Source organism: Manis pentadactyla, chromosome X (genome assembly GCF_030020395.1).
Source record: "Manis pentadactyla isolate mManPen7 chromosome X, mManPen7.hap1, whole genome shotgun sequence".
Classification (NCBI taxonomy): Eukaryota; Metazoa; Chordata; class Mammalia; order Pholidota; family Manidae; genus Manis; species Manis pentadactyla.
Genome location: NC_080038.1, coordinates 69,411,468 through 69,439,024, shown reverse-complemented (window position 1 = coordinate 69,439,024; position 27,557 = coordinate 69,411,468). Strand labels below are relative to the sequence as shown.

The 27,557-nt window shown below is 34.5% G+C and overlaps 1 protein-coding gene across 7 annotated transcripts in view; it reads left to right on the top strand.

The window, feature by feature from the left end:
* The window catches only part of ATRX (ATRX chromatin remodeler), a 323,761-nt gene that overhangs the window by 93,790 nt on the left and 202,414 nt on the right, over window positions 1–27,557 (top strand). For all 7 annotated transcript variants that reach the window (XM_036902729.2, XM_036902727.2, XM_036902726.2 and 4 more), the window contains 5 exons: window positions 653–786; window positions 1,234–1,410; window positions 6,022–6,115; window positions 10,198–10,300; window positions 11,689–11,907. In XM_036902729.2, coding sequence (XP_036758624.2) covers window positions 653–786; window positions 1,234–1,410; window positions 6,022–6,115; window positions 10,198–10,300; window positions 11,689–11,907 — 727 coding nt within the window. The remainder of the gene's footprint in view (window positions 1–652; window positions 787–1,233; window positions 1,411–6,021; window positions 6,116–10,197; window positions 10,301–11,688; window positions 11,908–27,557) is intronic.

Here is a 27,557-nt window from a genome sequence, read left to right as displayed (position 1 = left end):
TATGTGTAGAAATAATAGCACTCATGCAATTCCTCTTCTGTGCCCTAGCTTGAATATTGTTAGGGATTTCTGATTGCCTCAGTACTTACTGTTTGGCTTATGGTTTCATTTGGTTAACAGAATTTATGAAGTAAATTTAAATTTAAGTGCCAGAAATGTTATCCACCAGTTTGAGGCACTGTTTCATAATAAAGTGGTTTATTATATACTGATTTTCTAAGAATATGTTTTGCTATTGAAAAAATCTTCTCACGTTGAGATTTGTCTTGGAATGCCGTTTGTCCGAGTAAGTTGATTTACTCTTATGGCCTCTCTAATATTGTAGTTGTTGGATGATGGCAGCAGAGCAAGTATAGGATTGGAAGGTTATCTGGTATGACATTGCAGTTGGTCAAAATAGTAAGCAGAAATGTCCCTGAGATTTTTCAGTGTATTGCAGAGTTGTATGGAATTGGGAAAAAAATAGTGCTAAGAGCATTTTTGAAAGTTTTGGTTGGTGGCTAAAGTTAAAACATGGTTTGGTAGTCTTTTATTTACAGTATTAAATCTGTTGACATACTTCTTTTTGATAACAGATAATTATTTGCTTTCATTTTTAATTTGTTACCCTTCACCACCAAATACATAGTTTTTTATTCTTTTTACTCTCAAGAATTGCCAAGAAGATGCTTTTAGAAGAAATTAAAGCCAATCTTTCTTCTGATGAGGATGGGTCTTCAGATGATGAACCAGAAGAAGGAAAAAATAGAACTGGAAAACGCAATGAAGAAAACCCAGGAGATGAAGGTGAGCTGCAAAGAAAAGTATAGGTTGTTATAATTTGATTGTTTGACCAGTTCTGTCTTTGAAGACTACCTGATTGTGAAATCCCTAATACATGCATTTGAAGTTCATTAAAATTTTTAAAACTTTACTACCTTTACTCCTTTTGAGTATCTGACAGTAACTGTGCATGTTTTGTCAGTTACTTCCAATAAACAGATGAATATTAAAGCAGCATATTTTACCTTTTAAAAAATCTGCAAATGTGTACCAGTGATACTGATCTATTACTATTATTAAATAGTGATTAAAGTCTGATGTATGTGATAGCCTGGTGTCACCAGTGGTACCAAGGTGAACACAGCTCTGATATTTCTTTTAAATCATGATAATTGTGAACAAACAAAATAGTTTTATAGAACATTTTAAAGGAAAAAAGGCAGGTTTTACTGATGTGTTTTCTCCATTTAGAAGCAAAGAATCAAGTTAATTCTGAAACAGATTCAGATTCGGAAGAATCTAAGAAGCCAAGATACAGACATAGGCTTTTGAGGCACAAACTGACAGTGAGTGATGGAGAATCTGGAGAAGAAAAAAAGACAAAGCCTAAAGAGCACAAAGAAGCCAAAGGCAGAAATAGAAGAAAGGGTAAGACATTTTAATTCTGAAAGTAAGGAACATACTGGATTTATAAACTAATGAAATTGGGGTGTGTCTACCCCAACAACTGGCCACCTATATTAAGTGAATATCAAGCACACTGGCAACAGTTCTCTTACATGACAGTGAAAGAAGTAGGTTAGAACAGGTAAATAACTGAAACATGAGAGATAACGCAAAGGGTATTTGTAATATTTAGTAGTCACACACATTTAAATTAAAAATATAAGGAAATAACTACATCAAACTGAAAAGCTGCTGCTCAGCAAAGGAAACCATCAACAAAATGAAAAGGCAACCTAATGTGTAAGTGGTATTCTCTGATAGGGGGCTAATACCCAAAATAGATAAAGAACTCATACAACTCAGTACCCAAGAAACCAAATAAAAACTGGGCAGAGAGCTTAAATAGACATTTTTTTCCAAGAAGACATACAGATAGTCAACAGGCACATGAAAAAATGCTCAACATCATTAATCAATAGGGAAATACAATCAATCCATCACAATGAGGTATAACACCACTCAGAAAGGCTAATATAAACAAGACAAGAAGGAACAAATGTTGGCAAGGATATGGAGAAAAGGGATTCCTCATACACTGCTGGTAGGATTGCAAATTAGTGCAGCTGCTGTGGAAAACAGTGTGGAGTTTCCTCAAAAAACTGAAAATAGAAATACCATATAACTCAGCAATTCTACTTCTGAGAATTTACCTGAAGAAAACAAAATCACTAATCTGAAAAGATCTATGAACTCCTATGTTTACTGCCATATTATTTACAATAGCCAAAATACGGAAACAAATGTCCATTGATAGATGAATGGGTAAAAAAGATGTGCTACATATATAGAGCAGAATAGTACACAGCTATAAAAAGAACAGAACCTTGCCATTTGCGAATATACGGGTGGTATTATGCTAAGTGAAATAAGTCAGAGAAAGACAAATACCACATGATTCCATTTATATGTGGAATCTAAAAAGCAAGACAAATGAACAAAATACTGAATAGACTGATAAATGTAAAGATCAGCCTGGTAGTTACCTTAGGGGAGGGGGTGGGGGAATGGGTTAAATAGGTGAAGGGAAAAAATAAGAACATTTGCTATCTTGATCTGGGTGATTGTTACTTGAGTGTATACACATACCAAATTCATCAAGCTGTATGCTAATATTTGTGCATTTTATTGTATGTAAATGTAAACTTCAATATAAACATTTATAATTATTTAAATGCTTATATAAGAAAAGATAAGTAAATGTACAATAGAATAAAATATACTTAAAGGCTTTGTAGAAAATACTAGATTGCCTATAACTACAGGAAGAAACAATGCTTTTACCTTAGGTAGAAGATGCAAACAATTTGGGTAGATTTATGCAAGCTTATATGTAAAACCTCTATGTAGTCATATTAAATTTTCATTATATTAAAAGTCCGAATCCTTCTGCATTGAGTGCTTACATGTTTCCAGCATGAGGGTAAAACATTGAGGATACAGAAATGAATAAGGAGGTCAATGTCTTGCATAGTGGTTTTCAACCTGGCTACACATGTGGATAACTTGGGGGATTTAAAAATAAACCTAGGACAGGGCTGTATCCCAAGCCAATTTCAGTGTAATTGGTGGTGGTGGGACCTAAGTATACATATGCTTTAAAAGCATCTCTAATATAATTCTGATACATAGTCGGTTTGGCAATCACTGGCTTAGTAAGAATTATTAACATTAGTATTACAAGAAATTGTAGCACCATAAGTTATGTCTTACATAACAGAGGTAACTGTATAGTATGGCACAAAGGAGTTTTTTTTAAACCTTCTTGTTGGGTGGGGGTTATGACCAGAACAGACTTCACAAAAATGAGTAGTTTTACCCAGAAGACCAAATTCTAAATGGGGAGCAGGTAGATGGGTTCAGAGGAGTTGTAGTACAAGCAAGGGGGAAAAATTTATTTTTGCCATAAATGGCCAATGTTTACTGTTGAGGTAAAAGATATACAACATTATATATAATTGAAACATCATGGTTAAATTAACTATATATAGAAAATTTGGCATTTAGGAAATTAATAAAGAAATTATTCCAAAACACTGAGAGAGCAAAGTAAGTATTATTCCTTAAAGATTGGTATTATAAACAAGGTATATTTGTCCCAGCATAGCACAGCACAACTTTTTGGTCTTCAACACTCAACCCTGTGAACTCAACAATCAATGGGATTTCCATGTTACAGATATAAAAGGAAATGAGGCCAGTACTTAACTAAGATCATTTGAGTATTAGATTACAAACTCAGAATGTGTTCCATATCCACAGCTGTCTACTTTTTACTATCTTGCGATTAAAGTCCTGATAATTCTTTAATAGAATGCTATAGCATAATCTAGGAAAAATAGGCCAAAATTTATCCATTGCAAATACTCCAAATAGGTGTATTCAGACAAAATTAACACTGTATGACTTTGCAGCAAGTATTTCATCAAATAACTCTTCCTATTTTCGTCATAGCCACATTCATGGGATAATAGTGGCAGCATTTTATTAAAAAATTTTTTTACATTGAGGTACATGCAAAAAATGCACAAATCTTAGTACAGGTTGATGAATTTTGACATGTATACAATCATATAACCATTGTGCAGATCAAGATACAGCACATTCTCACTAAATTTTTCCTTCCTTCACCTGTTCTACTCCATCTCCCCAACCCCTCCACTATGGCAGCCAGCAGTCAGTTCTGTATATTTCTGAGTCTGTTTCCGTTTTGTGTGTTCATTTGCTTTTTAGATTCCTTATGTAAATGAAATCATATGGTATTTATTCAGTTACAGCTTTCATGTGTTAACAATGCCAAAGTGGAGTAGAGACGAATAGTTGTAAAAGAGACCATACAGCTTACAAAGTTGAAAATATTTACCATCAGACATTTCACATAAAATGTTTTGATTTTTGAAGTAAACTATAGATCTTATTTGGTTATCATTACTTTTCCCACTAATGTCCTTTTTCTGTTGCAGAATCCAATGTAGGATTCTACATTGCATTCAACTTTAATTTCTCCTTTATCTACTCCAGTCTGTGACAGTTCCTCCTTTTCTTTCATGACCATAGCACTGTAGAAGAGTATTGATTGTCTCTTCTAGACTGTCCATCTATATATATATTTGTCTAATGCTTTCTCTAACTTAGATTGAGGTTCTTTTGTATTTGACAAGAATATTAAAGGTGATACTGGATTCTTTTCAGTGTATCATACCAATGATATATGATGACAATATGTCATATTATTGGTAATGTTAACCTTGATTACTTGGTTATGTTGGTGTCTGCTGGGTTTTTCCACTGGAAAAGAAACCTTAATATTTAATGAATAACTTGTGGGGAGACACTTGGAGACTATGCAGATATTCTGTTTCTCATCATGGTTAAGTTCACTAATATAAACACCCATCTTTCCTGAAGCAGTTATTACTGTGATATTTGTCTATTGGTGATTTTCTATTTCTTTCATTGCTTACACAAGCAGGGTAATGTACATTTACTAATTGTAATATGTTTAGTAATTATAAGGAACAGCTGTCTGTTTTCCCCTATTAACATTAATATGGGCTTTTATTCTATGAGTTACAATCCAGTTCATTTGTTGCTCATTTTGTTCTAGCTTTGGTTATTGGGAGCGCCTTCAGTTTGGATCACATGTCCTTTGAAAGTGCCCCATTGTTTTTTGAGCATTCCTTTACTTTCTGGCACCACAAGATATTCCAGGCTCACCTTATATTTTCCCTGCCCAGCTTCCTCTGGCTAGAGAGATGGGTATCCTGGGGTTTTAGGTGTCTCTGTCAGAGAGGCAATTTCGGTACAGAAAAATAAAGTTTTTGAGAGAAAAAATAAAATCAGAAATTCCTCATATATTCTAGCGATAGCGGGGCACAGTTCTTTTTCCCCACAGCTGTGGCTAGAAATGGGGTTCTCCCAGAATTTTCTGTCAGCACTGTCAGCATAGTTTTGGAATCTAGTCTTCATTCCTGTCAATACCAGGAAACAAAGGAGTGGGGAAAAAAAACCCATGACACTCACAACCACCCACTGACTCCTAGTTTTAGAGGGATCATTATTCAAGTTTTGATTTCAGTCCTCAATCTGCCTGCTGCTGATTCCCTTTCAGATAGTTTATAGTTGTCGTAATTGGCAGAGAGAGTCTGTTATCACACTTACTCCATCTTGGCCTGCCTAATTTGCTTGTTTTGAATAACCAGAATTCTTAGTTTATTTAGTAAATTATTAAGTACTTTATTAAGTATTAATATATTTTATCAACAGGTAAATTATTTTTGTTAATTCAAATACAAGTAATCGTTATATTTTAATGTAGAACCATAGTTTGATAATCATAGTCGGAATACATTTGAATTATTTTTATAAGTACCATTTGAATCATTAACTGATAAATCTTTATATGATGTATTATCCATTCATGTACACACTACAGATGGTCTTCTTATAGTGCTCTGTTTTAATGTGAAGTTACTGACAAATTAAATGAATCATTTCTTTTGAGAAATACTTAATAATATTATTATTTTATTCAAGTGAGCAGTGAAGATTCTGAAGATTCTGATTTTCAGGAATCAGGAGTTAGTGAAGAAGTTAGTGAATCTGAAGATGTGCAACGGCCCAGAACAAGGTAAATCTTACATTGTTTTTTCAAAAATATTAGAGATTAATCAGAATAACTATGCTTCAAATTATATGTAGAATGGTTGCTGTTAGTAATAAAGTTAAGTAAAATATTTAATATTTTTATTTGAAACTAATTTGTGAAATAATTAATTTAAAAAGTATATGTAAACATGGATAGTTGAATTATGTCTTCCAAACTAGGTGGACTTCTCAGTGTGCAAACACTCTTGCTGTAATTTTTAGTTGTTAATGGGGTGAAGTTGCAGTGTAGTAGATAAGAGGCTCTTCTAGACAAACTACCTCAGTCTAACTCTGGGCTTTACTACTTTGTGTTTGTATGATCACCGTGTGCTTCAGTGTCCTTTTCTGCATAATGGAGGATTACAGTAATACTTAACCTACCTTACTGATTATCTTGGGCATTAAATGGTCTAGTGCATGTAAAGGGCTTATAGTAGTGCCTATTTGGCTAATAGTAAATGCTCCATGAATGCTAATTATTTGTGTTAGCTGTACTACTAGTATTAGCATAATTAAGATGTTTGTACTCTCAGTATGCATGGCTACTGTTCTAGATTGTTAGTTATTTAAAATTTTTCTTCCTTCTTAGCATAGTATTTTAGATAATACTCAGCTTCTAAGAAATGTTTTATTTTCTCCAGAATATATGGTCCTCATACAATTTCTCAAATGGACAATCTGTTTGTGTTTGTGTGAGTGTCTATATGTATGTCCACATAGGTGTCTTCTTTTGTAAATTTTAAAACATTTGAGTTTTTTTTAAGATTAGTACTTAAGAGGTTGTACCTGGAATATAGCAACATACTGTACTTTAGGGAAATATAAAATAACAGTAGGATACAATGAGAACTTTTAAAAACTGAGATAGTGTTCACATAACACAAAATTTACCATTTTAAGGTGTAGAAGACAGTGTTGTTTAGAATATTCACAAAGTCATGCAACTGCCACTACCATTTAATTACAGAACATTTTCCATCACCCCAGAAAGAAACCCTATACCCATTAGTAGTCATTTTCCATTCTTCTTGTACACCATCCCCTGGCAAAAACCATTCTACTTGGTGTATGAATTTGCCTATTCTAGATATTTCATATGAATGGATTCATGCTATATATATATTTTTATGAATGTATTCTTTCACTTAGCATGTTTTCAAGGTTCATCCATGCTATAGTTTGTATCACTACTTTAATCCTTTTTAAATTATTTTTTAGTCATGGCAAATGTGCATAACATAAAATTTGTCATCTTATTTATGAAGTGTACTGTTCAGGAGTGTTAAGTACATTCACATTGTTCTGTAACCAATCTCCATAACTTTTTATCTTGGAAAACTAATATTTTTTACACATTAAACAGTAATGCTCTATTCCCCCTTCCCCCAGCCCCTGGCAACTGTAATTCTGTTTTCTATCTCTATGAATTTGACTACTGTAGATACGTCATGTGAGTGGAATCATACAGAATTTGCCTTCTTGTGATTGGCTTATTTCACTTAGTATAGTGTCCTCATGCTTCATCCATGTTGCAACATGTATCAGAATTTCCTTTTTAAGGCCAAATAATGTTCCATTGCATGTGTACACCATATTCTGTTTATCCATTCATCCATTGGTGAATACTTGGGTTGCTTCCACCTCTTGGCTATTGTGAATAATGCTGCAGGTTTTATTTATTTATTTTTAAACCATCCTAACGTGTGTGAGGTGGTATCTCATTGTGGTTTTAATTTGGATTTTCCCTAATGGTTACTGATATTGAACATCTTTTCCTGTGTTTTCATATGCTCTGAGTTAGAAAAGACAGAATCCTGTCCCTTGGGCAGCCCCCAGACAAGCCAGAACATTGCAGACAAGTTCTACTACTTTCCTTCCTTCCTGCCAGAGGAGCTTGGGATTGGGCAGCTTACAACTGACCTCACTGAGCTGAGCAGTGAAAGAAGTAGGGCACTTGTGAGCAGAAACTCTATAAAATTTCCCACCATTTTAAGAGTGACTCTTGGTTAAGTGTTCACTCGGCTGCCTCACTTTCTTAAACTGGTTTTTAAAGTCCTCACAAAGTTACTTTTTACCATAGTTTGCTGTTTATTCTGTTTCTGTGGGAGAATAAGAGCCTGGGGCTTACCAGTCTGTCATCTTGCTGAGGTCATCTGGCTACTTTATTTCTTTTAATGGCTGAATAATATTCCATTGCATGGATAATATCACATTTTGCTTATCCATCTGTTGATGGACACTGGGGTTGTACCTATTTTTTGGCTATTGTGAATAATGTAGCTATGAACATTTGTGTGCAATTTTTACACAGTCATATGCTTTCATATTCGTTCACAGGACTACAACTATGAGTAGAAATGTTGGGTCATATGGTAATACTATGCTTACCTTTCTAAAGAAATACCACACTGTTTCACATAGTGGCTCACCATTTTACATTCCCACCAGCAGTACACTAGTGTTCCAGTTTCTCCACATTTTCACCAACACTTAGCATTTTTGCTTTTTTGATTATAGCCAACCTAGTCGGTGTGCGATAGCATCTCATTGTGATTCTGATAGGGTTTTCCCAAGTGACTAATGAGGCTCAACAATTTTTCATGTGCTTATTGGCCATTTGTATATCTTGTTTGGAGAAACATCTATCAGAATTCTTTTCCTAGGTTTTAATTGTATTGTCTTTTTATTGTTGATTCATTCTTTATATATAATCTGGACACAAGTCCCATATCAGATGTATGATAATGCAAATATTTTCTCTCATTCTTTGGGTTATCTTTTAATTTTCTTGACAGTATCTATTCATGCACAGAAAGTTTCAATTTTAGTAAAGTCCAGTTTATCTTATTTTTTCTTTAGTTGCTTGTGCTTTTGGTGTCATATCTGAGAATCATTGTCTAACCCAAGGTCACAAAGATTTATGGCTGTTTTCCTTTGACACGTTTTATAGTTTTGGCTCCTACATCTAGAACTTTGATGCTTTTTCCCCCCCTATAGCCTCTATGAAATTTTATTTAAGTAATCTTCTAGTTTTTTATGTTTAGATGGTTTTCAGTATTTTTGACTATGAATACTATTGTCATAAAAATGTTTGCATACTCACACATATATAGAAATATATTTATTAATACACTGGTAACAATACACATATGTACATACCCATGTGTATGTGTTTATTCACACAGTTGTGATTATTTCCTTAAATTTTTTAAAGTGATGTTAGGTCAAAGTTGTACAGTTTGAAGACTTGTCATTATGTGTTTTCAAACTGTCTTAGAGAAGTCAATTTTTCCTCCTCCCCTCTGCCCCAGCAGAATATGTGAATAGCCATTTCCTCACTCTTTCAGCAGTAAAACAATGAGCAATCTGTTAGCTGGAACATATACCTTAGGGGGACTTTTATCCATTCTGAGTTAATTTTTGTATAGGGTGCAAGATAGGAGTCCAGCTTCATTTTTTGCATGTAGATAATCGAGTTGCCTCAACATCATTTGTTGAAAAGACTATTTTTTCCCTACTGAATTGCCTTGACATCCTTGTGGGAAATCAGTTGACCATAAATGTAAAGTTTTACTTCTGGATTCCCTTTTCTCTTCCATTGATGTACATGTCTATACCTTAAGCCAGGAATATACTATCTTGATTAATGTAACTTTTTGTACTGTTTTTTAAGCCCAGAAGTACTTTTCTCACCAAAAATTGTTAGTTTATTTTTAATTTATGTCATCTGATATGGAGAATATGTATTAATTATTTATGATCTACCTTCTAAGAGATGATGAATATTTTTCATTTGTATATGGGCATGGGCCATTTATATTCCTAAAAGCCCTCCATCCATCTTAGTACTCATATGCCAACCTCCCCCAACTAACTTTAAATTATGATCAACGGTTTAGAATTAAGGGTCATACTTTTTGAACCCAGTGAAGTTCGTTTGCTTTTTGTTATCCTCCAACATTTTTAGGAGTGTACACAAAAGTAAAGCAGTTCTAAAATAGTACATAATTCATTTAAGGAAATTCATCATGAAGTATTTTATTTTGGATTTTAAATGTCCTTTAGGTCTGCAAAGAAAGCAGAGTTGGAAGAAAATCAGCGGAGTTACAAACAGAAAAAGAAAAGGCGACGCATTAAAGTTCAAGAAGACTCATCCAGTGAAACCAAGGTAATTAACGTTAGTTAGGCACACATTTACCATGTGCTTGAATTATAATTGGTGCAGTAGACCATAGTAAATATGTTATTACCTTTTCTGCATTCCATTCATCAGTTGAATTCTACTGGTCTATTTGCATTTTACACTTTTGTGGGAGGATCCATAAAATATCCAGAGTATTAATGCTGACATATTTATAATTTTTCTGTTCCTTAATGAAATCTTAAAGAAAACTTTAAGCTGTTCAATTCATTATTTTACATTATTTGGAGTATAGAATTGATGTGAATTGTTTTGTCTGTTTTCTGGACATAAAACATTTTATCCTGAATAAGACTCAAATGTGAATAAATTTCTTCTAGCAATGAAGTTCGCCAGTTTGAGTTACTTACATGAAAGAATTATGTAATACAAGTTCTCTGTAATGTATTTTATTCTGTCAGCAGTATTCTCTTTTTGGGAGGGTTCATTTTCTTAAATGAACCTTTTACCCATTTTTAAGTGTACATTTCAGTGACCTTAATCACATTTATAATTGGAAAGTACATATTAAACAGTAACTCCCCTTCCTGCCTTACCTCCAGTTCCTTGTAATCTCTATTCCAATTTCTGTGTCTGTGAATTTGCCTGTGTCAGGTACTACACTAAGTGGAGTTGTGCAGTATTTGTCCTTTTGTGTGACTTATTTCATTGAAATGTTTTCAAGGTTCATCCATGTTGTAGCATGTGTAAGAATTTCCTTCCCTTTTAAGGCTTGATAATATTCCAGTGTAAGTATATATCGCATTGTGTTTATTGGACATTTGGGTTGTTTCCATCTTTTGTTATTTTGAATAATACTGATGTGAACGTGGATATACAAATACCTGTTTGCATCCCTGCTTCTAATTATTTTCAATATAACTTGAGAAGTGGAATTGCTAAATCATATGTTAATTCTATGTTTACCTTTTTGAGGAAATGTCATACTGTTTTCACAATGCATTGGGCATCCAGTTTCTCTACATCCTTTGTCTAACTCCTCTACATCACTACAACCGACACATGTTGTTTTATTTCATTTTTGTTTTTTATGTTTTTCAAACAACCACTCTAATGGGAATGGAGTATCTCATTTGTAGTTTTGATTTAACTTTACTTAATGATAAGTGATGTTGAGCATCTTTTCATATGGTTATTGGACATTTCTATATCTTCTTTGGAGAAATGTCTGTTCCAGTCTTCTGCTCCTTTTTCTGGATGTATTTTTTTTAATGCTCTTCTTTATTGCAAAGTGTAATTCTGAATTTTTCAGTATGTTTTCTTCCACCTTCTCTTGGTGTATTAATTATTGGGATGTGAAAAGAATAAAATAGACAACTCTGTAATATTTACCTGTGATCATTTAAATTTCATAGAGTAATTCTGAAGAAGCAGATAAAGATGATGAAGAGGAAGAGGAAGAAGAAGAAGATGAAAATGATGATTCCAAGTCTTCTGGAAAAGGCAGAAAGAAAATTCGAAAGATTCTTAAAGATGATAAACTAAGAACAGAAACACAAAATGCGCTTAAGGAAGAAGAAGAGAGGCGAAAGCGTATTGCTGAGAGGGAGCGCGAGCGAGAGAAATTGAGAGAGGTAAGCCGATTTTTATTTACATTTCTTTTTAATACTTGACTTTCATAGATCCATAGATATAATTTTGGTATTTCAAGATTAGAATGTTGTAATCAACCACAGATTTTTACTTACAGTTGCTTTTCTGTACTAGAAATATTTTATTCAACTTAAAACTCTTATTTGGCTCTATTAATATAATTAGGTACATGGAAAGAGTTGAGATTCTTGAATGACCACCAAAGTAATTGTGTTTTATCTAAGTAGAAAAATGGTAAAAAATTATTGCTTAAATCTGTAAGCAACGTCAGTTCCTTGAATAAACATTATTATAAAATTGTTAAGCACATGTAAACGTAAAAGGAATAGTATTGTAAATCTACACATACTCATTACCAAGCTTTACCACTTACCATCTTGTGGCCAGTCTTATTTCATCTGTTCCCTTACATTCAGATTGTTTTGAAGAAGTCTCAGAAATCATACCATTCTGTATATTTATAGTTCAGAGTATATATTTGAAAGAAAAGGATATTTTAAATATTACCACAGTACCATTATTGATTTAAAATTTAACAAAAAAATTTTTTTTAATTGAAGCATAATTGATAGACAATCTTATATTGGTTTCAAGTATAAAACACAGTGGTTCAACAGTTACCCATATTGTTAAATCCTCACCCCAACTAGGGCAGTTACTATCTGTCAACATGGAAGCTGTTACAGAATCACTGGGTATATTCTCCACGCTGCGTACTACCATAACCGTGACCAACTTGTATCATGATTGAGAATTTTTGTGCCTCTATCCTCCTTGCTTCCCCTCCCCCATGGTCACCAGCAGTCCCTTCTCAGTGTCTGTGAGTCTACTGCTGTTTTGTTCCTTCTGCTTTGCTTTGTTTTTATATTCGAGCAATAAGTAAAATCATATATTAAGCTATTTCACTTAGCATAATACTCAGTAGGTCCATCCATGTTGCAAATGGCAGGATTTTTTTATGGCTGAATAATAGTCTGTTGTGGATAGATATGTATCACATGTTCGTTCCCGACTTATCTACTGATGGACACTTTGGTTGCTTTCATATCTTGGCTATTGTAAATAATGCTGCAGTAAACATAGGGGTGCATATGTCTTTTTGAATCAGGGATTTTGTTTTCTTAAGGTAAATTCTTAGAAGTGGGATTACTGGGTCATAGAGTATGTCTATTTTTAGTTTTTTGAGGAACCTCCATACTGCTTTCCACAATGGTTGAACTAATTTACATTCCACAGGCAGTGTAGGAGTGTTCCCCTTTCTCCATATCCTCGCCAACAATTGTTTGTCTTTTGGATGGTGGCCATCCTTACTGGTGTGAGGTGATATCTCATTGTGGTTTTAATCTGCATTTCTCTTGTGACTAGTGATGTGGAGCATCTTTTCATGTGCCTGTTGGCCATCTGAATTTCTTTGGAGAAGTGTGTCTGTTCAGATCCTGTGCCCATTTTTTAATTGGCTTATTTGCTTTTTGTTTGTTGAGGTGCGTGAGCTCTTTATATGTTATGGATGTCAATCCTTTATCAGATATGTCATTTATGAATATATTCTCCCATACTGTAGGATGTCTTTTTGTTCTATTGATGATGTCCTTTGCTGTACAGAAACTTTTCAGCTTGATATAGTCCCACTTGTTCATTTTTGCTTTTATTTCCCTTGCCTGGGGGGATATGTTCACGAAGAAGTTGCTCATGTTTATGTCCAAGAGATTTTTGCGTACGTTTTTTTCTAAGTTTTATGGTTTCATGGCTTACATTCAGGTCTTTGATCCATTTTGAATTTACTTTTGTGTATGGGGTTAGACAGTGATCCAATTTCATTCTCTTACATGTAGTTGTCGAGTTTTGCCAACAACAGCTGTTGAAGAGGCTGTCATTTCCCCATTGTATATCCATGGCTCCTTTATCATATATTAATTGCCCGTATATGTTTAGGTTAATATCTGGGCTCTCTATCCTGTTCCACTGGTCTGGATCTGTTCTTGTGCCAGTACCAAATTGTCTTGATTACTGTGGCTTTGTAGTAGAGCTTGAAGTTGGGAAGCGAGATCCCCCCCTGCTTTATTCTTCCTTCTCAGGATTGCTTTGGATATTCAGGGTCTTTTTTGGTTCCATATGAATTTTAGAACTATTTGTTCCAGTTCGTTGAAGACTGCTGTTGGTATTTTGATAGGGATTGCATTGAATCTGTGGATTGCTTTAGGCAGGATGGCCGTTTTGACGATATTAATTCTTCCTAGCCAAGAGCATGGGATGAATTTCCATTTGTTAGTGTCCTCTTTAATTTTCTTAGGAGTGTCTTGTGGTTTTCAGGTTATAGGTCTTTCACCTCCTTGCTTAGGTTTATTCGTAGATATTTTATTCTTTTTGATGCATTTGTGAATGGAATTGTTTTCCTGATTTCTCTTTCTTGTTAGCTCATTGTTATTGTATAGGAAAGCAACAGATTTCTGTGTATTCATTTTGTATCCTGTAACTTTGCTGAATTCAGAAATTTGTCTAGTAGTTTTGGAGTGGATTCTTTAGGGTTTTTTATATACAATATCATGTCATCTGCAAATAGTGACAGTTTGGCGTCTTCTTTACCAATCTGGATGCCTTGTATTTCTTTGTTTTGTCTAATTGCTGTAGCTAGGACCTCCAGTACTATGTTGAGTAACAGTGGGGAGAGTGGGCATCCCTGTCTTGTTCCCAATCTTAGGTGAAAAGCTTTCAGCCTCTCGCTGTGTTAATAGTTTCCTTTGCTGTACAGAAGCTTTTTAGTTTGATGTCGTCATGTTTGTTTATTTTTTTCTTTTGTTTCCCATGCCTTTGGAGATGTATCAAAAAAAAACTTATTTGTGCTGATGTTCAAGAGATTCCTGCCTGTTTTCTTCTAAAGTTTCGTATCTTATAATTAGGGTTTTAATTCATTTCAAATTTATTTTTGTGTTTGGCCTTTCGTAATCCAGTTTCATTTTTTCTTTTGCATGTAGCTGTCCAGTTTTCTGAACAGCACTTATTGAAGAGAATGTCTTTTTCCCCATTTCATGTATTTTCTTGCCTCATTTGTCATACATTATTTGACCATATAGGTGTGTATTAGAAGGGTTCCCTATTCCGTTGCATTGATTTATGTATGTATGCTTGTGCCTATACTGTACATACTGTTTTAATCCCTTTAGCTTTGTAGTGTAGCTTGAAATCGGGGTGTGATATCCCCAGGTTTGTTCTTTTTTTCTTAAGCTTGGTTTGACTGTTTAGAGTCTTCTGTGTATTCACCAAATTTTTTTAGTTCTTTCATGTAATTTTAGTAAATATTTTGATTCAGCCATATTTTGCCACTTGACAATGGTTTAAACTATCCCAAGAAATTTAATATAGCTTTTTATAACCACCAATTATTGTTGATGTGTTTTCCACCAAGTTTACAATCAAAGAATTTATCAAAGGTGTATTCCTGTGTGCTGCAATCACAGGATGTAGAAAAGGTTAGTTGGTAGTCCTTGTAAGTTCTCAGCCCTATATGCCTAGCTGCATAGAATCAGTGGTCCATTTTTCATTACGATAGATTAGTCTTTTTTCAAACCTTCGTGTAAATGAAGTCATACAGTATGTTCTGCTGTGTTATGAATTTCAGGGTAACAGTTTTGAAATTGATTTATGCTAGTTTTTACCAAGCAGTTGTTTTTATTGCTGAATGTGATTTCATTTCATGGATAGACCAGAATTTGTTAATACATTCACTTCTTGATGGACATTTAAGTTCTGTTTGGCCTGTGAGTAAAACTGTTGCTAACATTTGTGTATAGTACTTTGTGGGGAAATATTCTTTCATTTCTCTTGGAAAAATAAGAAAGGTATTCTTGGGCTTAGATGGTATATGCATGTTTAACTTTCATTTCAAATTTCATTTGTTCATTGCTGGAATATAGTAAAGCAGTTTCCTTTTGTATATTAACCTTATATCCTGCAAACTTGCTGTAATATTTTAGTTCCATGACGTTTTTTGCTAATTCCTTTGAATTTTTTTATATAGAAAATCATTTCATTTGTAAACAAGGACAGTTTTATTTATTTGTTCCTAACTTGTATACCTTTGATTTTCCATTTATTACTGCATTAGCTAGAATTTCCAGTACAGTATTAAAAAGGAGAAGTGAGGGGGGATTCCTTGCCTTGCAACTTACCTTAGTGGAAAAGCATCTAGTTTGTCACCATTGTATGATACTAGCTCTAGGATTGTTGTTTATTAAATTGGTGAAATTTCGCTCTATTCCTAGTTTATTGAGATTTTATTATTGAGAGGTGTTGGATCTTAGTTAAATGTTTTTTCTGAATCTAGTGATAATGATTATGTGATTTTTACAGCCTCTTGATAAGATGTGAAGACACACTTAACTGATTTTTGAATGTTGAACGAGCCTTCCATATATTGGAAAAATTCTACCTGCTTGTGGTGTATAATTCTTCTTATACATGTTTGGATATTATTTGATACCATTTTATTGACGATTCTTCATCTGTGTTTATGAAAGATATTAGTCTATGGTTACTTGTAATTTGTTGTCTGGTTTAATATTAGGGTCATGCTGATATCATTGACTGAGTTAGGAAATGTTCCCTCTGCCTTAGGCTCTAAAACAGATTATAGAGAAATGATACAATTTCCATAAATGTTTGGTAGAATTCACCAGTGAATCCATCTGCATCTGGTGCTTTTGGTTTTGGAAGGTTATTAATTATTGCTTCAATTTCTTTATTATATATAGGCCTATTCAGATTGATGTTTAATTTTTAATGTAATAAACTGCCATATTGTTTTCCAGTGTGGCTGTAGCATTTTTTATTTATTTTTATTAAGGTATTATTGATACACACTCTTATGAAGGTTTCACATGATAAACAATGTGGTTACTACATTCGGCCATGTTATTGTGTCCCCCCAATACCCCAATGCAGTCACTGTCCATCAGTGTAGTAAGAGGCCACAGATTCACTATTTGCCTTCTCTGTGCTACACTGTTTTCCCCATGATGCCCCACACCATGTGTAGTAAACATAATACCCATCAATCCCCTTCTCTCTCCCTCCCAACCTGCCCTCCCACACCCCTCCCCTTTGGTAATGACTAGTCCCTTCTTGGAGTCTTTGAGTCTGCTGCTATTTTGTTCCTTCATTGTTATACTCCACAAATGAGGGAAATCATTTGGCACTTGTCTTTCTCCGCCTGGCTTATTTCACTGAGCATAATATCCTCCAGCTCCATCCATGTTGTTGCAAGTAGTAGAATTTGTTTCTTTCTTATGGATGAATAGTATTCCATTGTGTATATGTACCACATCTTCTTTATCCATTCATCTACTGATGAACACTTAGGTTGCTTCAATATCTTGGCTATTGTAAAAAGTGCTGCAATAAACATAGGCATGCATATGTCTTTTTGAGTCTGAGAAGTTGTATTCTTTGGGTAAATTTCAAGGATTGGGACTCCCCAGTCAAATGGTATTTGTATTTTTATTTTTTTGAGGATCCTCCATATTGCTTTCCACAATGGTTGAAATGGCTTTCATACCCACCAGCAGTGTAGGAGGTTTCTCCTTTCTCCACATCCTCGCCAGCACTTATTGTTTCTAGTCTTTTTGATGTTGGCCATCCTAGCTGTTGTGAGGTGATATCTCATTCTGGTTTTAATTTGCATTTCCCTGATAATTAACGATGTGGAGCATCTTTTCATGTGCCTGTTGGCCATCTGAATTTCTTCTTTGGATACATGTCTTTTCAGATCCTCTGCCCATTTATTTAATCGAGTTATGTGCTTTTTGGGTGTTGAGGCATGTGAGCTCTTTACATATTTTGGATGTTAACCCCTTGTCAGATATGTCATTTACGAATATATTCTCCCATACTGTAGGATGCCTTTTGTTCTGTTGGTGGTGTCCTTTGCTGTACAGAAGCTTTACAGTTTCATGTAGTCCCATGTGTTCATTTTTGCTTTTGTTTCCCTTGCCTGAAGAGATGCATTCAGGAAAAACTTGCTCACGTTTATATTCAGGAGATTTTTGCCTATTTTGTCTTATAAGAGTTTTATGGTTTCATGATTTACATTCAGGTCCTTGATCCATTTAGAGTTTACTTTTGTGTATGGGGTTAGACAATAATCCAGTTTTATTCTCTTGCATGTAGTTGTACAGTTTTCCACACCAGTTGTTGAAGAGGCTGTAATTTCCCCAATGTATGTCCATGGCTCTTTTATCGTGTATTGATTGTCCATATATGCTTGGGTTTATATCTGGGCTTTCTAGTCTGTTCCATTAGTCTATGGTTCCATTCTTGTGCTAGTACCAAATTATCTTGAATACTGTGGCTTTGTAGTAGAGCCTGAAGTTGGGGAGTGTATTCTTCCCTGCTTTATTCTTCCTTCTCAGGATTGCTTTGGCTCTCCAGTGTCTTTTGTGGTTCCATATGAATTTTAGAACTATTTGCTCTAGTTTGTTGAAGAATGTTGTCAGTGTTTTGATTGGAATGGCATTGAATCTGTGGATTCCTTTAGGCAGGATGATCATTTTGACAATCTTAATTCTTCCTATCCATGTGCAAGGGATGTGTTTCCATTTATTGGTATCTTCTTTAATTTCTCTCATGAGTGTCTTGTAGATTTCAGAGTATAGGTCTTTCATTTCCTTGGTTAGGTTTATTCCTAGGTATTTTATTATTTTTGATGTATTTGTGAGTGGAATTGTTTTCCTGATTTCTCTTTCTGCTAGTTCATCGTTAGTGTATAGGAAAGCAACAGATTTCTGTGTATTAAATTTCTATCCTGCAACTTTGCTGAATTTAGATAGATCTGTTAGTTTTGGAGTGGATTCTTTAGGGTTTTTTATATACAATATCATGTCATCTGCAAAGAGTGAAAGTTTAATTTCTTCTTTACAAATCTGGATGCCTTTAATTTCTTTGGGTTGTCTGATTGCCATGGATGGGACCTCAGAATTATGTTGAATAAAAGTGGAGAAGAGTGGGCATCCTTGTCTTACTCCCTATCTTAAAGGAAAGGCTTTCAGCTTCTCGCTGTTAAGTGTGATGTTGGCTGTGAGTTTATCATATACGGCCTTTATTATGTTGAGGTACTTGCCCTCTATACCCATTTTGTTGAGAGTTTTTATCATGAATGGTTGTTGAATTTTGTCGAATTCTTTTTTGTCATATATGAATATGATCCTGTGGTTTTGGTCCTTTTTGTTGATGTGGATTATGTTGATGAATTTTCTAATATTGTACCATCCTTTCATCCCTGGAATAAATCCTATGTCATCATGATGGATGATCTTATCCATGTATTTTTGAATCCGATTTGCTAATATTTTGTTGAGTATCTTTGCATCTATATTCATCAGGGATATTGGTGTGTAGTTTTCTTTTTTTTTGTGGTGTTTTTGCCTGGTTTTGGTATTAAGAGTGATGCTGGCTTCATAGAATGAGTTTGGAAGTATTCCCTTCTCTTCTATTTTTTGGAAAACTCTAAGGAAAATGAGTATTATGTCTCCTCTATCTGTCTGATAAAATTCAGCGGTGAATCCATCTGGCCCTGGGAGTTTTTTCTTGGGTAGTTTTTTGATTAGTGATTCAATTTTGTTGCTGGTAATTGGTCTGCTTAGCTTTTCTGTTTCTTCATTGGTCAGTTTTGGAAGGTTGTATTTTTCTAGAAAGTTGTCCATTTCTTCTAGGTTTTCCAGTTTGTTAGCATATAAATTTTCATAGTATTCTCTCATAATTCTTTGTATTTCTGTGGTGATCTGTCATGATTTTTCTTTTCTCATTTCTGATTCTGTTTATGTGTGTAGACTCTTTTTTCCTTGACAAGTCTGGCTGGGCGGTCCATCTATTTTCTTTATTTTCTCAAAGAAACAACTCTTGCTTTCATTGATTCTTTCTATTGTTTTATTCTTCTCAATTTTATTTATTTCTGCCCTAATCTTTATTATGTCCCTCCTTCTACTGACTTTGGGCCTCTTTTGTTCTTGCTTTTCTAGCTTCATTAATGGTGAGTTTAGACTGCTCATATGGGATTGTTCTTTCCTGAGGTAGGCCTGTATTTCAGTATACTTCCCTCTTAGCATGGCCTTCATTGTGTCCACGGATTTTACAGTGTTGAATAGTGGTTTCCATATATTGCTTGATCTCCGTTTTTATTCGGTCATTGATTGATTGGTTATTTATGAGCATGTTGTTAAGCCTCCATGCATTTGTGGGCTTTTTCGTTTTCTTTGCATCATTCATTTCTAGTTTCATATGTTTGTTGTCGGAGTAGCTGGTTGGTGCAATTTCAGTCTTTTTTTAATTTGCTGAAGCTCTTTTTGTGGCCTAGAATATGATCTCTTCCTGAAAATGTTCCATGTGCCCTTGAGAAGAACGTGTGTTCTGCTGCTTTTGAATGTTGAGTTCTGAAGAAGTCTGTTAGGTCCCATCTATTCTAATGTGTTGTTCAATACCTTTGTCTCCTTATTTTCTGTCTGCTTGATCTGTCCTTTGGAGTGAGTGAAGTGTTGAAGTCTCCTAGAATGGATGCATTGCATTCTATTTTTCCCTTTAAGTCTGTTAGTATTTGTTTCACATATGTAGGTGCTCCTGTGTTGGGTGCATTGATATTTATAATGTTTATATTCTCTTATGGGATTGACCCCTTTATCATTATGTACTGTCCTTCTTTGTGTCTTTTACTTCCTTTGTTTTGAAGTCTACTTTGTCTTATACCAGTACTGCAACTCCTGCTTTTTTCTCCCTATTAATTGTATGAAATCCATCCCTTCACTTTTAGTCTTTGTATGTCTTTGTGTTTGAAGTGAGTCTCTTGTATGCAGTATATAGACAGGTCTTGTGTTTTTATTCATTCAGTGACTCTGTCTTTTGATTGGTGCATTCAGACCCTTTACATTTAGGGTGATTATTGATAGCTATGTACTTATTGCCATTGCACGCTTTAAATTCATGGTTACTGAAGGTTCAACGGTAACTTCCTTAGTATCTAAGAGTCTAACTTAACTCACTTAGTATGCCATTATAAATGCAATCCAAAGGCACCTTTTTTTTTCTTCTCTTTCCCTATTCTTTAAATATTAGGTGTCATATTCTGTATTCTTTGTCTGTCCCATGACTGACTGAGGTGTAGTTGATTTAATTTTGCATTTGTTTAGTAATTTATTGTTCTAATTTCTTTACTATGGTTTTATTTCCTCTGGTGACAGTTGTTTAGCCTTAGAAACAGTTCCATCTTTAGCAGTCCCTCCAAAATACACTGTAGAGATGTTTTGTGGAGGTATATTCTCTCAGCTTTTGCTTATCTGGAAATAGTTTTATCCCTCCTTCAAATTTGAATGGTAATCTTGCCAGATAGAGTATTCTTGGTTCGAGGCCCTTCTGTTTCACTGTACTCAATATATCATGCCACTCCTTTCTGGCCTGTAAGGTTTCTGCTGAGAAGTCTGATGACAGCGTGATGGGTTTTCCTTTGTTTGTGATCTTATTTCTCTGTCTGGCTGCTTTTAATACTCTGTTCTTGTCTTTGATCTTTGCGATTTCAATTATTATATGTCTTGGTGTTGTCTTCCTTGGCTTCCTTGTGTTTTGAGATCTGTGTACCTTCATGGCCTGAGAGACCATCACTTCCCCCAGATTGGGGAAGTTTTCAGCAATTACTTCCTAAAAGATACTTTCTTTCCCTTTTTCTCTCTCTTCTTGTCTAATACAAATATTGTTCCCTTTGGATTGGTCTCACAGTTCTCTCTGTATTCTTTCATTCCTAGAGATCCTTTTTTTCTCTCTGTGCCTCAGCTTCTTTGTATTCCTCTTCTCTAATTCCTATTTTGTTTATCGTCTCCTCCACCATATGCAATCTGCTTTAAAATCCCTTGGTTTTATTTCGTTTAGATTGGATCTCCGTCCTGAATTTGTTCCTGAGTTCTTGAATATTTTTCTGCACCCCCATGAACATGTGTATGATTTTTATTTTGGAATCTCTATCAGGAAGATCGATGCATTCAGTTTCACTTGACCGTTTTTCTCGTGTTTGTGGGATTTTGGTTTGAACCAGGTTCCCTTGACATTTCATATTTGTACGGCATCCTGCAATGCCCAGGAGCTACTCCGCCCCTGGATCAATGTTGGGGGTTGGAAGAGAGCGGTGCTTGTGCCTACGGGGAGGAAAGAACTGTTTCCTGCTTCATGGTTTCTATGCCTGTCTCCACTGTCTCAATCACTGGGCTGAGCACATAGCTTTAAGCCTGTATGCTTTGTGTTTGTAGCTGCCATAGGTGGGTCTTCCCTCTGGCTAGCCTGTCGCCAGAACAGCTGCTGCCTGTTTGTTAGCCAGGTGTGGGCTGGTGGGGAGGAATGCCCATCAGGCTGCGTATGATGGTGAGGGCCTTGGAGCTGCATAGCCAGCCAGGGAGATGTAGCACCTGAAGCTACAGAAAGTTTCCAACCTGCTGGGTAGAGTGTGCCTGGACAATTTTGTGTACCTGTCCTTTCTCATGAGCAGTAGGCTCTGTGAATTCGTTGCCACATTAGCAGCCCTCTTGCTGTTAGGAAGTCTCTCGGACTGCCCTCCTTTCTTTTGTCCCAGAGCAGCCAGATATGGATCCGTGTTTTCTATAAGCAGCTGGAATCTCAGTCTCTCCAGGTATTCTGCCTATATTAGCTTTTGAACCCCACTATTCAGCAGAGCATGATGCAATGTAGGTTCGTGCTCCCAGAGCAGATCTCCAGGACTATGTCTTCAGCAGTCCTGGGCCTCCCCTCCTTCCCTGCTCCGTTTCTCTTTCTCCCACTGGTGAGCTCTGGTGGGGGAAGGTCTTGGGTCCTGCCGGATCACAGCTTTGGTACATTACCCTGTTTGTGAGGTGTGTTTTTTTTTTCCAGGTGTGTGCAGTCTTGTGCAGCCTTCTTTCCTGTTTCTCTTTCAGGATTAGTTGTATTAATTATATTTACGTGTTATATGTGGTTTTCGGAGGAGGCCTCTGTCTCACCTCTTATGCCATCATGTTTAATCCCTCTCTAGTTGTAGCATTTTCAGTTAATACCAGCAATTTATGGTAGTTTCAATTCTTCCACATCATTACCAATATTAGTTATTGTCATTGAAAAAAATTTTTAGCCATTTTAATAGGTTTAGTACAGTATTCCGATGTCACTAATTTGCATTTCCTTGAAGAGTAATGATGTTAAACATCTTTTTTGTGATCTTAATGACCACTTAAACTTTGTGATGTGTCCATTCAGATCTTTTGTTCCATTTTTATGGTTGAAGTTATATGTCTTTTTATTTAGTGGTGATAATTCCTTACATATTTTATATGCAAAAACATTTTAGTATTTATATATTGTCCTTTTTTCTTCCTTGCTAGCGTTTTTTTAATATCCTTTAGCAGTATCTTTCAAAAAGCAGAAGTTTTGACTTTTGATGAAGTTCTACTTATTGTCTAGTAGTTTTCTATTTGTTTCCTTTTATAGAAATCTTGGAGTACCCCAAGTTCAAAAATACAATTTCCTGTATGATTTTTTATAAAATTTGTAGTTTTTACTTCTAAGTTTAAGTTTATGATCCCTTTCATATTAATTTTAGTATGTGATATCTGAGGTATGACTGCAGATTCATGTTTTCCTGTATATATAGTCAGTTATTCCAGTAGTCTATGTTGAAAAGACTTGTTGATTCATTGAATTACATTGGCAACTTTATTATTTGTGAGTAGGTCCATCTGTATGTGTATCCTCATGCCAATATCACACTGTCTTGATTAGTGTATCTTATACTTTATAGTAAGTACTGTAATCAGATACTATAACTCCTATAGTTTTGTTCATCTTCTGCAGAGTGATTTTGGCTGTTATCATTTATTTGCATTTGTTTTTTAAGTTTACTGTAATCTTGTTTATTTTTAAAACATTCCCCTGGAACTGTTATTGGGAGTGTGTTGGATATTCATGTCAGGTATCTTAAGAATATATTGTCTCCTGTTACATGAATATAGTATATTGCTCCATTCATTTAGTTTTCCAATTTCTCTTAGCAAAATCCTGTAGTTTTCATTGTAGTGTTCTAGCACACATTTTTCCAGATTTATACCTATGTAGTTCATGTACTCTGATGACGTGGTAAATGAAATTTTAAGTGAGCTAATAACCTTGTGTTTTATAACCTTGCCTAATTCTCTTTCTAGTTTTAGTTTTCTTTTTAAGTTTCTGGAGGATTTTCTATGTATAAAATCATGTTGTCTATGCAGAAAAACATTTTACCTATTTCCTTTCACATCTACTGTCAATTTCTGTCTTTCGGTTGTAAATAGATGAGCAATTTTGTTTCTGAAATATGTTTGACAATACAATGTTATATTTGTTTCAGATGTACAACATAGTGATTCAGCATTTATGTACATTATGAAATGATCCATATAAGTAGATATCATCTGTCACCATACAAAGGGTTTACAATGTTGTTGTAATTACAATTATTACTATAGTCATATAATATGTAGTTATGTATAATTACAATAGTATCAGAATCCTATTCTGTATGTCATATGTGACTTATTTATTTTATAACTAGAAGTTTGTACTGCTTAATTCCCTTCAACTATTTCACTCATTCTCCCATCCCTCTTTCTTCTGGCAACCATCAGTTCTCTCTGTTTATGCATTGTTTCAGTTTTGATTTATGTGTTCATTTGTATTTTTTTCTTTGACTTATTTCTCTTAGTTTTATGTTTTTTGTGTCCATGCATGTTGTTGAAATTGTCAAGATTCCTTTTTTTCTAATTGCTGAGTAGTAGTATTCCACACATATGTACACCACACCACATCTTTATCCATTCAATTCTGAACACATAGGTTGTCTCCATGTCTTGGCTATTGTAAATAATGATGCAGTGAACATAAGGGTGCACATATCTTTTCAAATTACTGTTTTCTTTTCTTTGGGTAAATACCAGCCAACAAATGGAATTGTTGGAAGTAAATGACATTTCTATTTATAATTTTTGAGCAGTCTCCATAGTGCTTTCTGTAGTGACTCTACCAGTTTACTTTCCAACAAAGAGAGCATGAGGGTTTCCTTTTCTCCATATCAGTACCAACACTTACATTTATCCAAATTAAGGCATAGAGATGGCCAACAGTTATATGAAAAGATGCTCAACATCACAATTCACTATGGAAATGCAAACCCAAACCCACCTCACCCCACTCAGAATGGCTAGTCTCAAAAGGACAAGAAGTATTTTCAGGTTTGTTTTGGTTGCTGAGTTGTATGAAGTCTTTATATATTTTGGATATTAACCCTGTATCAGATATATCATTTGCAAATATATTCTCTCATTCAGAAGGTTGGTTGCCTTTCATTTTTTAGTTTCCTTCATTGTCCAAACTTTTTTGTTTCTTGTAGTCCAACTTGTTTATTGTTGTTTTTGTTGACTGTGACCTGAGGAGCACATATAAAAAGTAATGCCAAGTGTGATGTCCAAGAATTTACTGCCTAGGAATAAATGCTTAGTTTTCTTCTAGGAGTTTTATGATTTCAGGTCTTAAATTTAGGTTTTTAATCCATTTTGAGGTTAATTTCATATGTTGTGTAAGAAAGTGGTCCAGCTTAATTCTTTTGCATGTAGCTGTCCAATTCTCCCAACATCATTTATTGAAGACAGTGTCTTTTCTCTATTGTGGATTCTTGCTTCCTTTGTCGAAGATTAATTGACCCTGTATGCCTGGTTTGTTTCTTGGCATTGTAGTCTGTTTTATTGACCTGTTATCTTTTTATTGGTACCAGTACCATACAGTTTTGATTACTCTAGCTTTGTAATATAGTTTTAAATCCATGTGTGTGATACTCCAACTTTATTCTTCTTCATCAGGATTGCTTTGGCTATTTGGGGTCTTTTGGGGTTGTATACAAATTTTAGGGTTTTTGTTCTAGTTCTCTGAAAAATTTTATTGGAATTTTGTTGGGTATTACACTGAATCATCATTTGTTTGTAGATTGTAGCATGTAGATCTTTCACCTTTTTGATTAAATTTATTTGTAGGTATTCTTTTTGATGCAATTGTAAATGGGATTTTTCTTAATTCTCATTCTGTTTGATATTAGTGTATAGAAGCACGACAGATTTGTACATACTAATTTTGCATCCTGAATTCATTTTTGAGTACTAGTGTGTTTTTGGTAGAATTGTTAGGGTTTACTATATATCATGTCAGGTCATGTGCAAATAGTGACAATTTTACTTCTAACTGATCAATGTAGATCACCCTTTTTCTTGTTTCATTGCTCAACTAGGACTTAAACTATTATGTTAAATAAACATGCCAACAGTTGACAGCTTGTCTTATTCCTAACCTTGGAGGAAAAGCTTTTAAATTTTCTCCATTGAGTATGATAGAAGTTGTGGGTTTGTTGTAAATGGCCTGCGTTATGGTGAGGTACGTCCCTTTAAACAAAATCTTTTGAGAGTTTTTGTAATGAGCCAATACTGAATTTTGTCAAATGCCTTTTTGACATTCATTGAAATAATTATATGAGTTTTATCAGTTCATTTTGTCAGTGTTCTGTGTGATGTTGATTACTTTGTGGATGTTGAACCATGCTTGCATCCCTAGAATAAATCCCACTTGATGTTGTTGAATGATCCTTTTAATGTATTGTTGAATTCAATTTGCTGATATTTAATTAAGAATTTTTGTAGCCTTCTTCATTAGGCATGTTAATCTGTGATTTTCTTTTTTTTGTGGTAATGTCATGGTAACTGTGACCTTGTAGGAGTTTGGAAACATTCCTTTCTCTTCTGTTTTTTTGGAGTTGGGAAGAACAGCTATTAACTCTTCTTCAAATGTTTGGTAGATTTTATTTGTGAAGCAATCTGGTCCTGGACATAATTGTTTGTTAGGAGTTTTTAAAATTATGATTCAAGTTCATTATTAGCAATCACCCTGTTTAGAATTTCTGTCTTTTCCTGATTCAGTCTTGGAAGATTATATGTGTTTTTAGTAATTTATTCATTTTGTCTAGGTTGTTCCATTTATTGCCATATTATTTTCCATAGTGTTATTTTATAATCCTTTGTATTTCAGTCATGTCTGTTGGAGTTTCTCTCTTACTTCTGATTTTATTTGAGTCCTATCTTTTCTATCTTGGTCAGCACAGCTAAACACTTATAAATTTTTTTGATGCTTTCAAGTAAACAGCTATTAGTGTCATTCATCTTTATCTATTTTATTTATTTCCAGTCTGATGTTTATCATTTCTTTTCTTCTCTTAACTTTGTGCTTTGTTTTTTCCTTCTTACCTAATCCCTTTAGGTGTACGGTTGGATTGTTTAAGGTTTTTCTTCATTCTTGAGGTACACATATATCATTATAAACGTTCCTTTTGGAACTGCTTTTGCTGCATCCCCAAATTTTCAACTGTCCTGTTTTCATTTTCATTTGTCTCCATGTTTTTTTTTCCTGTTTGATTTCTTTGTCGATCCTTTGGTGTTTGTACCATTTTGTTTTGCCTCACCGCGTTTGTGTTTTCTTCCATTTTTTTTGGTAATTGCTTTTGAGTTTCATGTGATTGTGCTCTGTAAAGATGCTTGATATGATTTTAGTCTTAAGTATGTTGAGATTA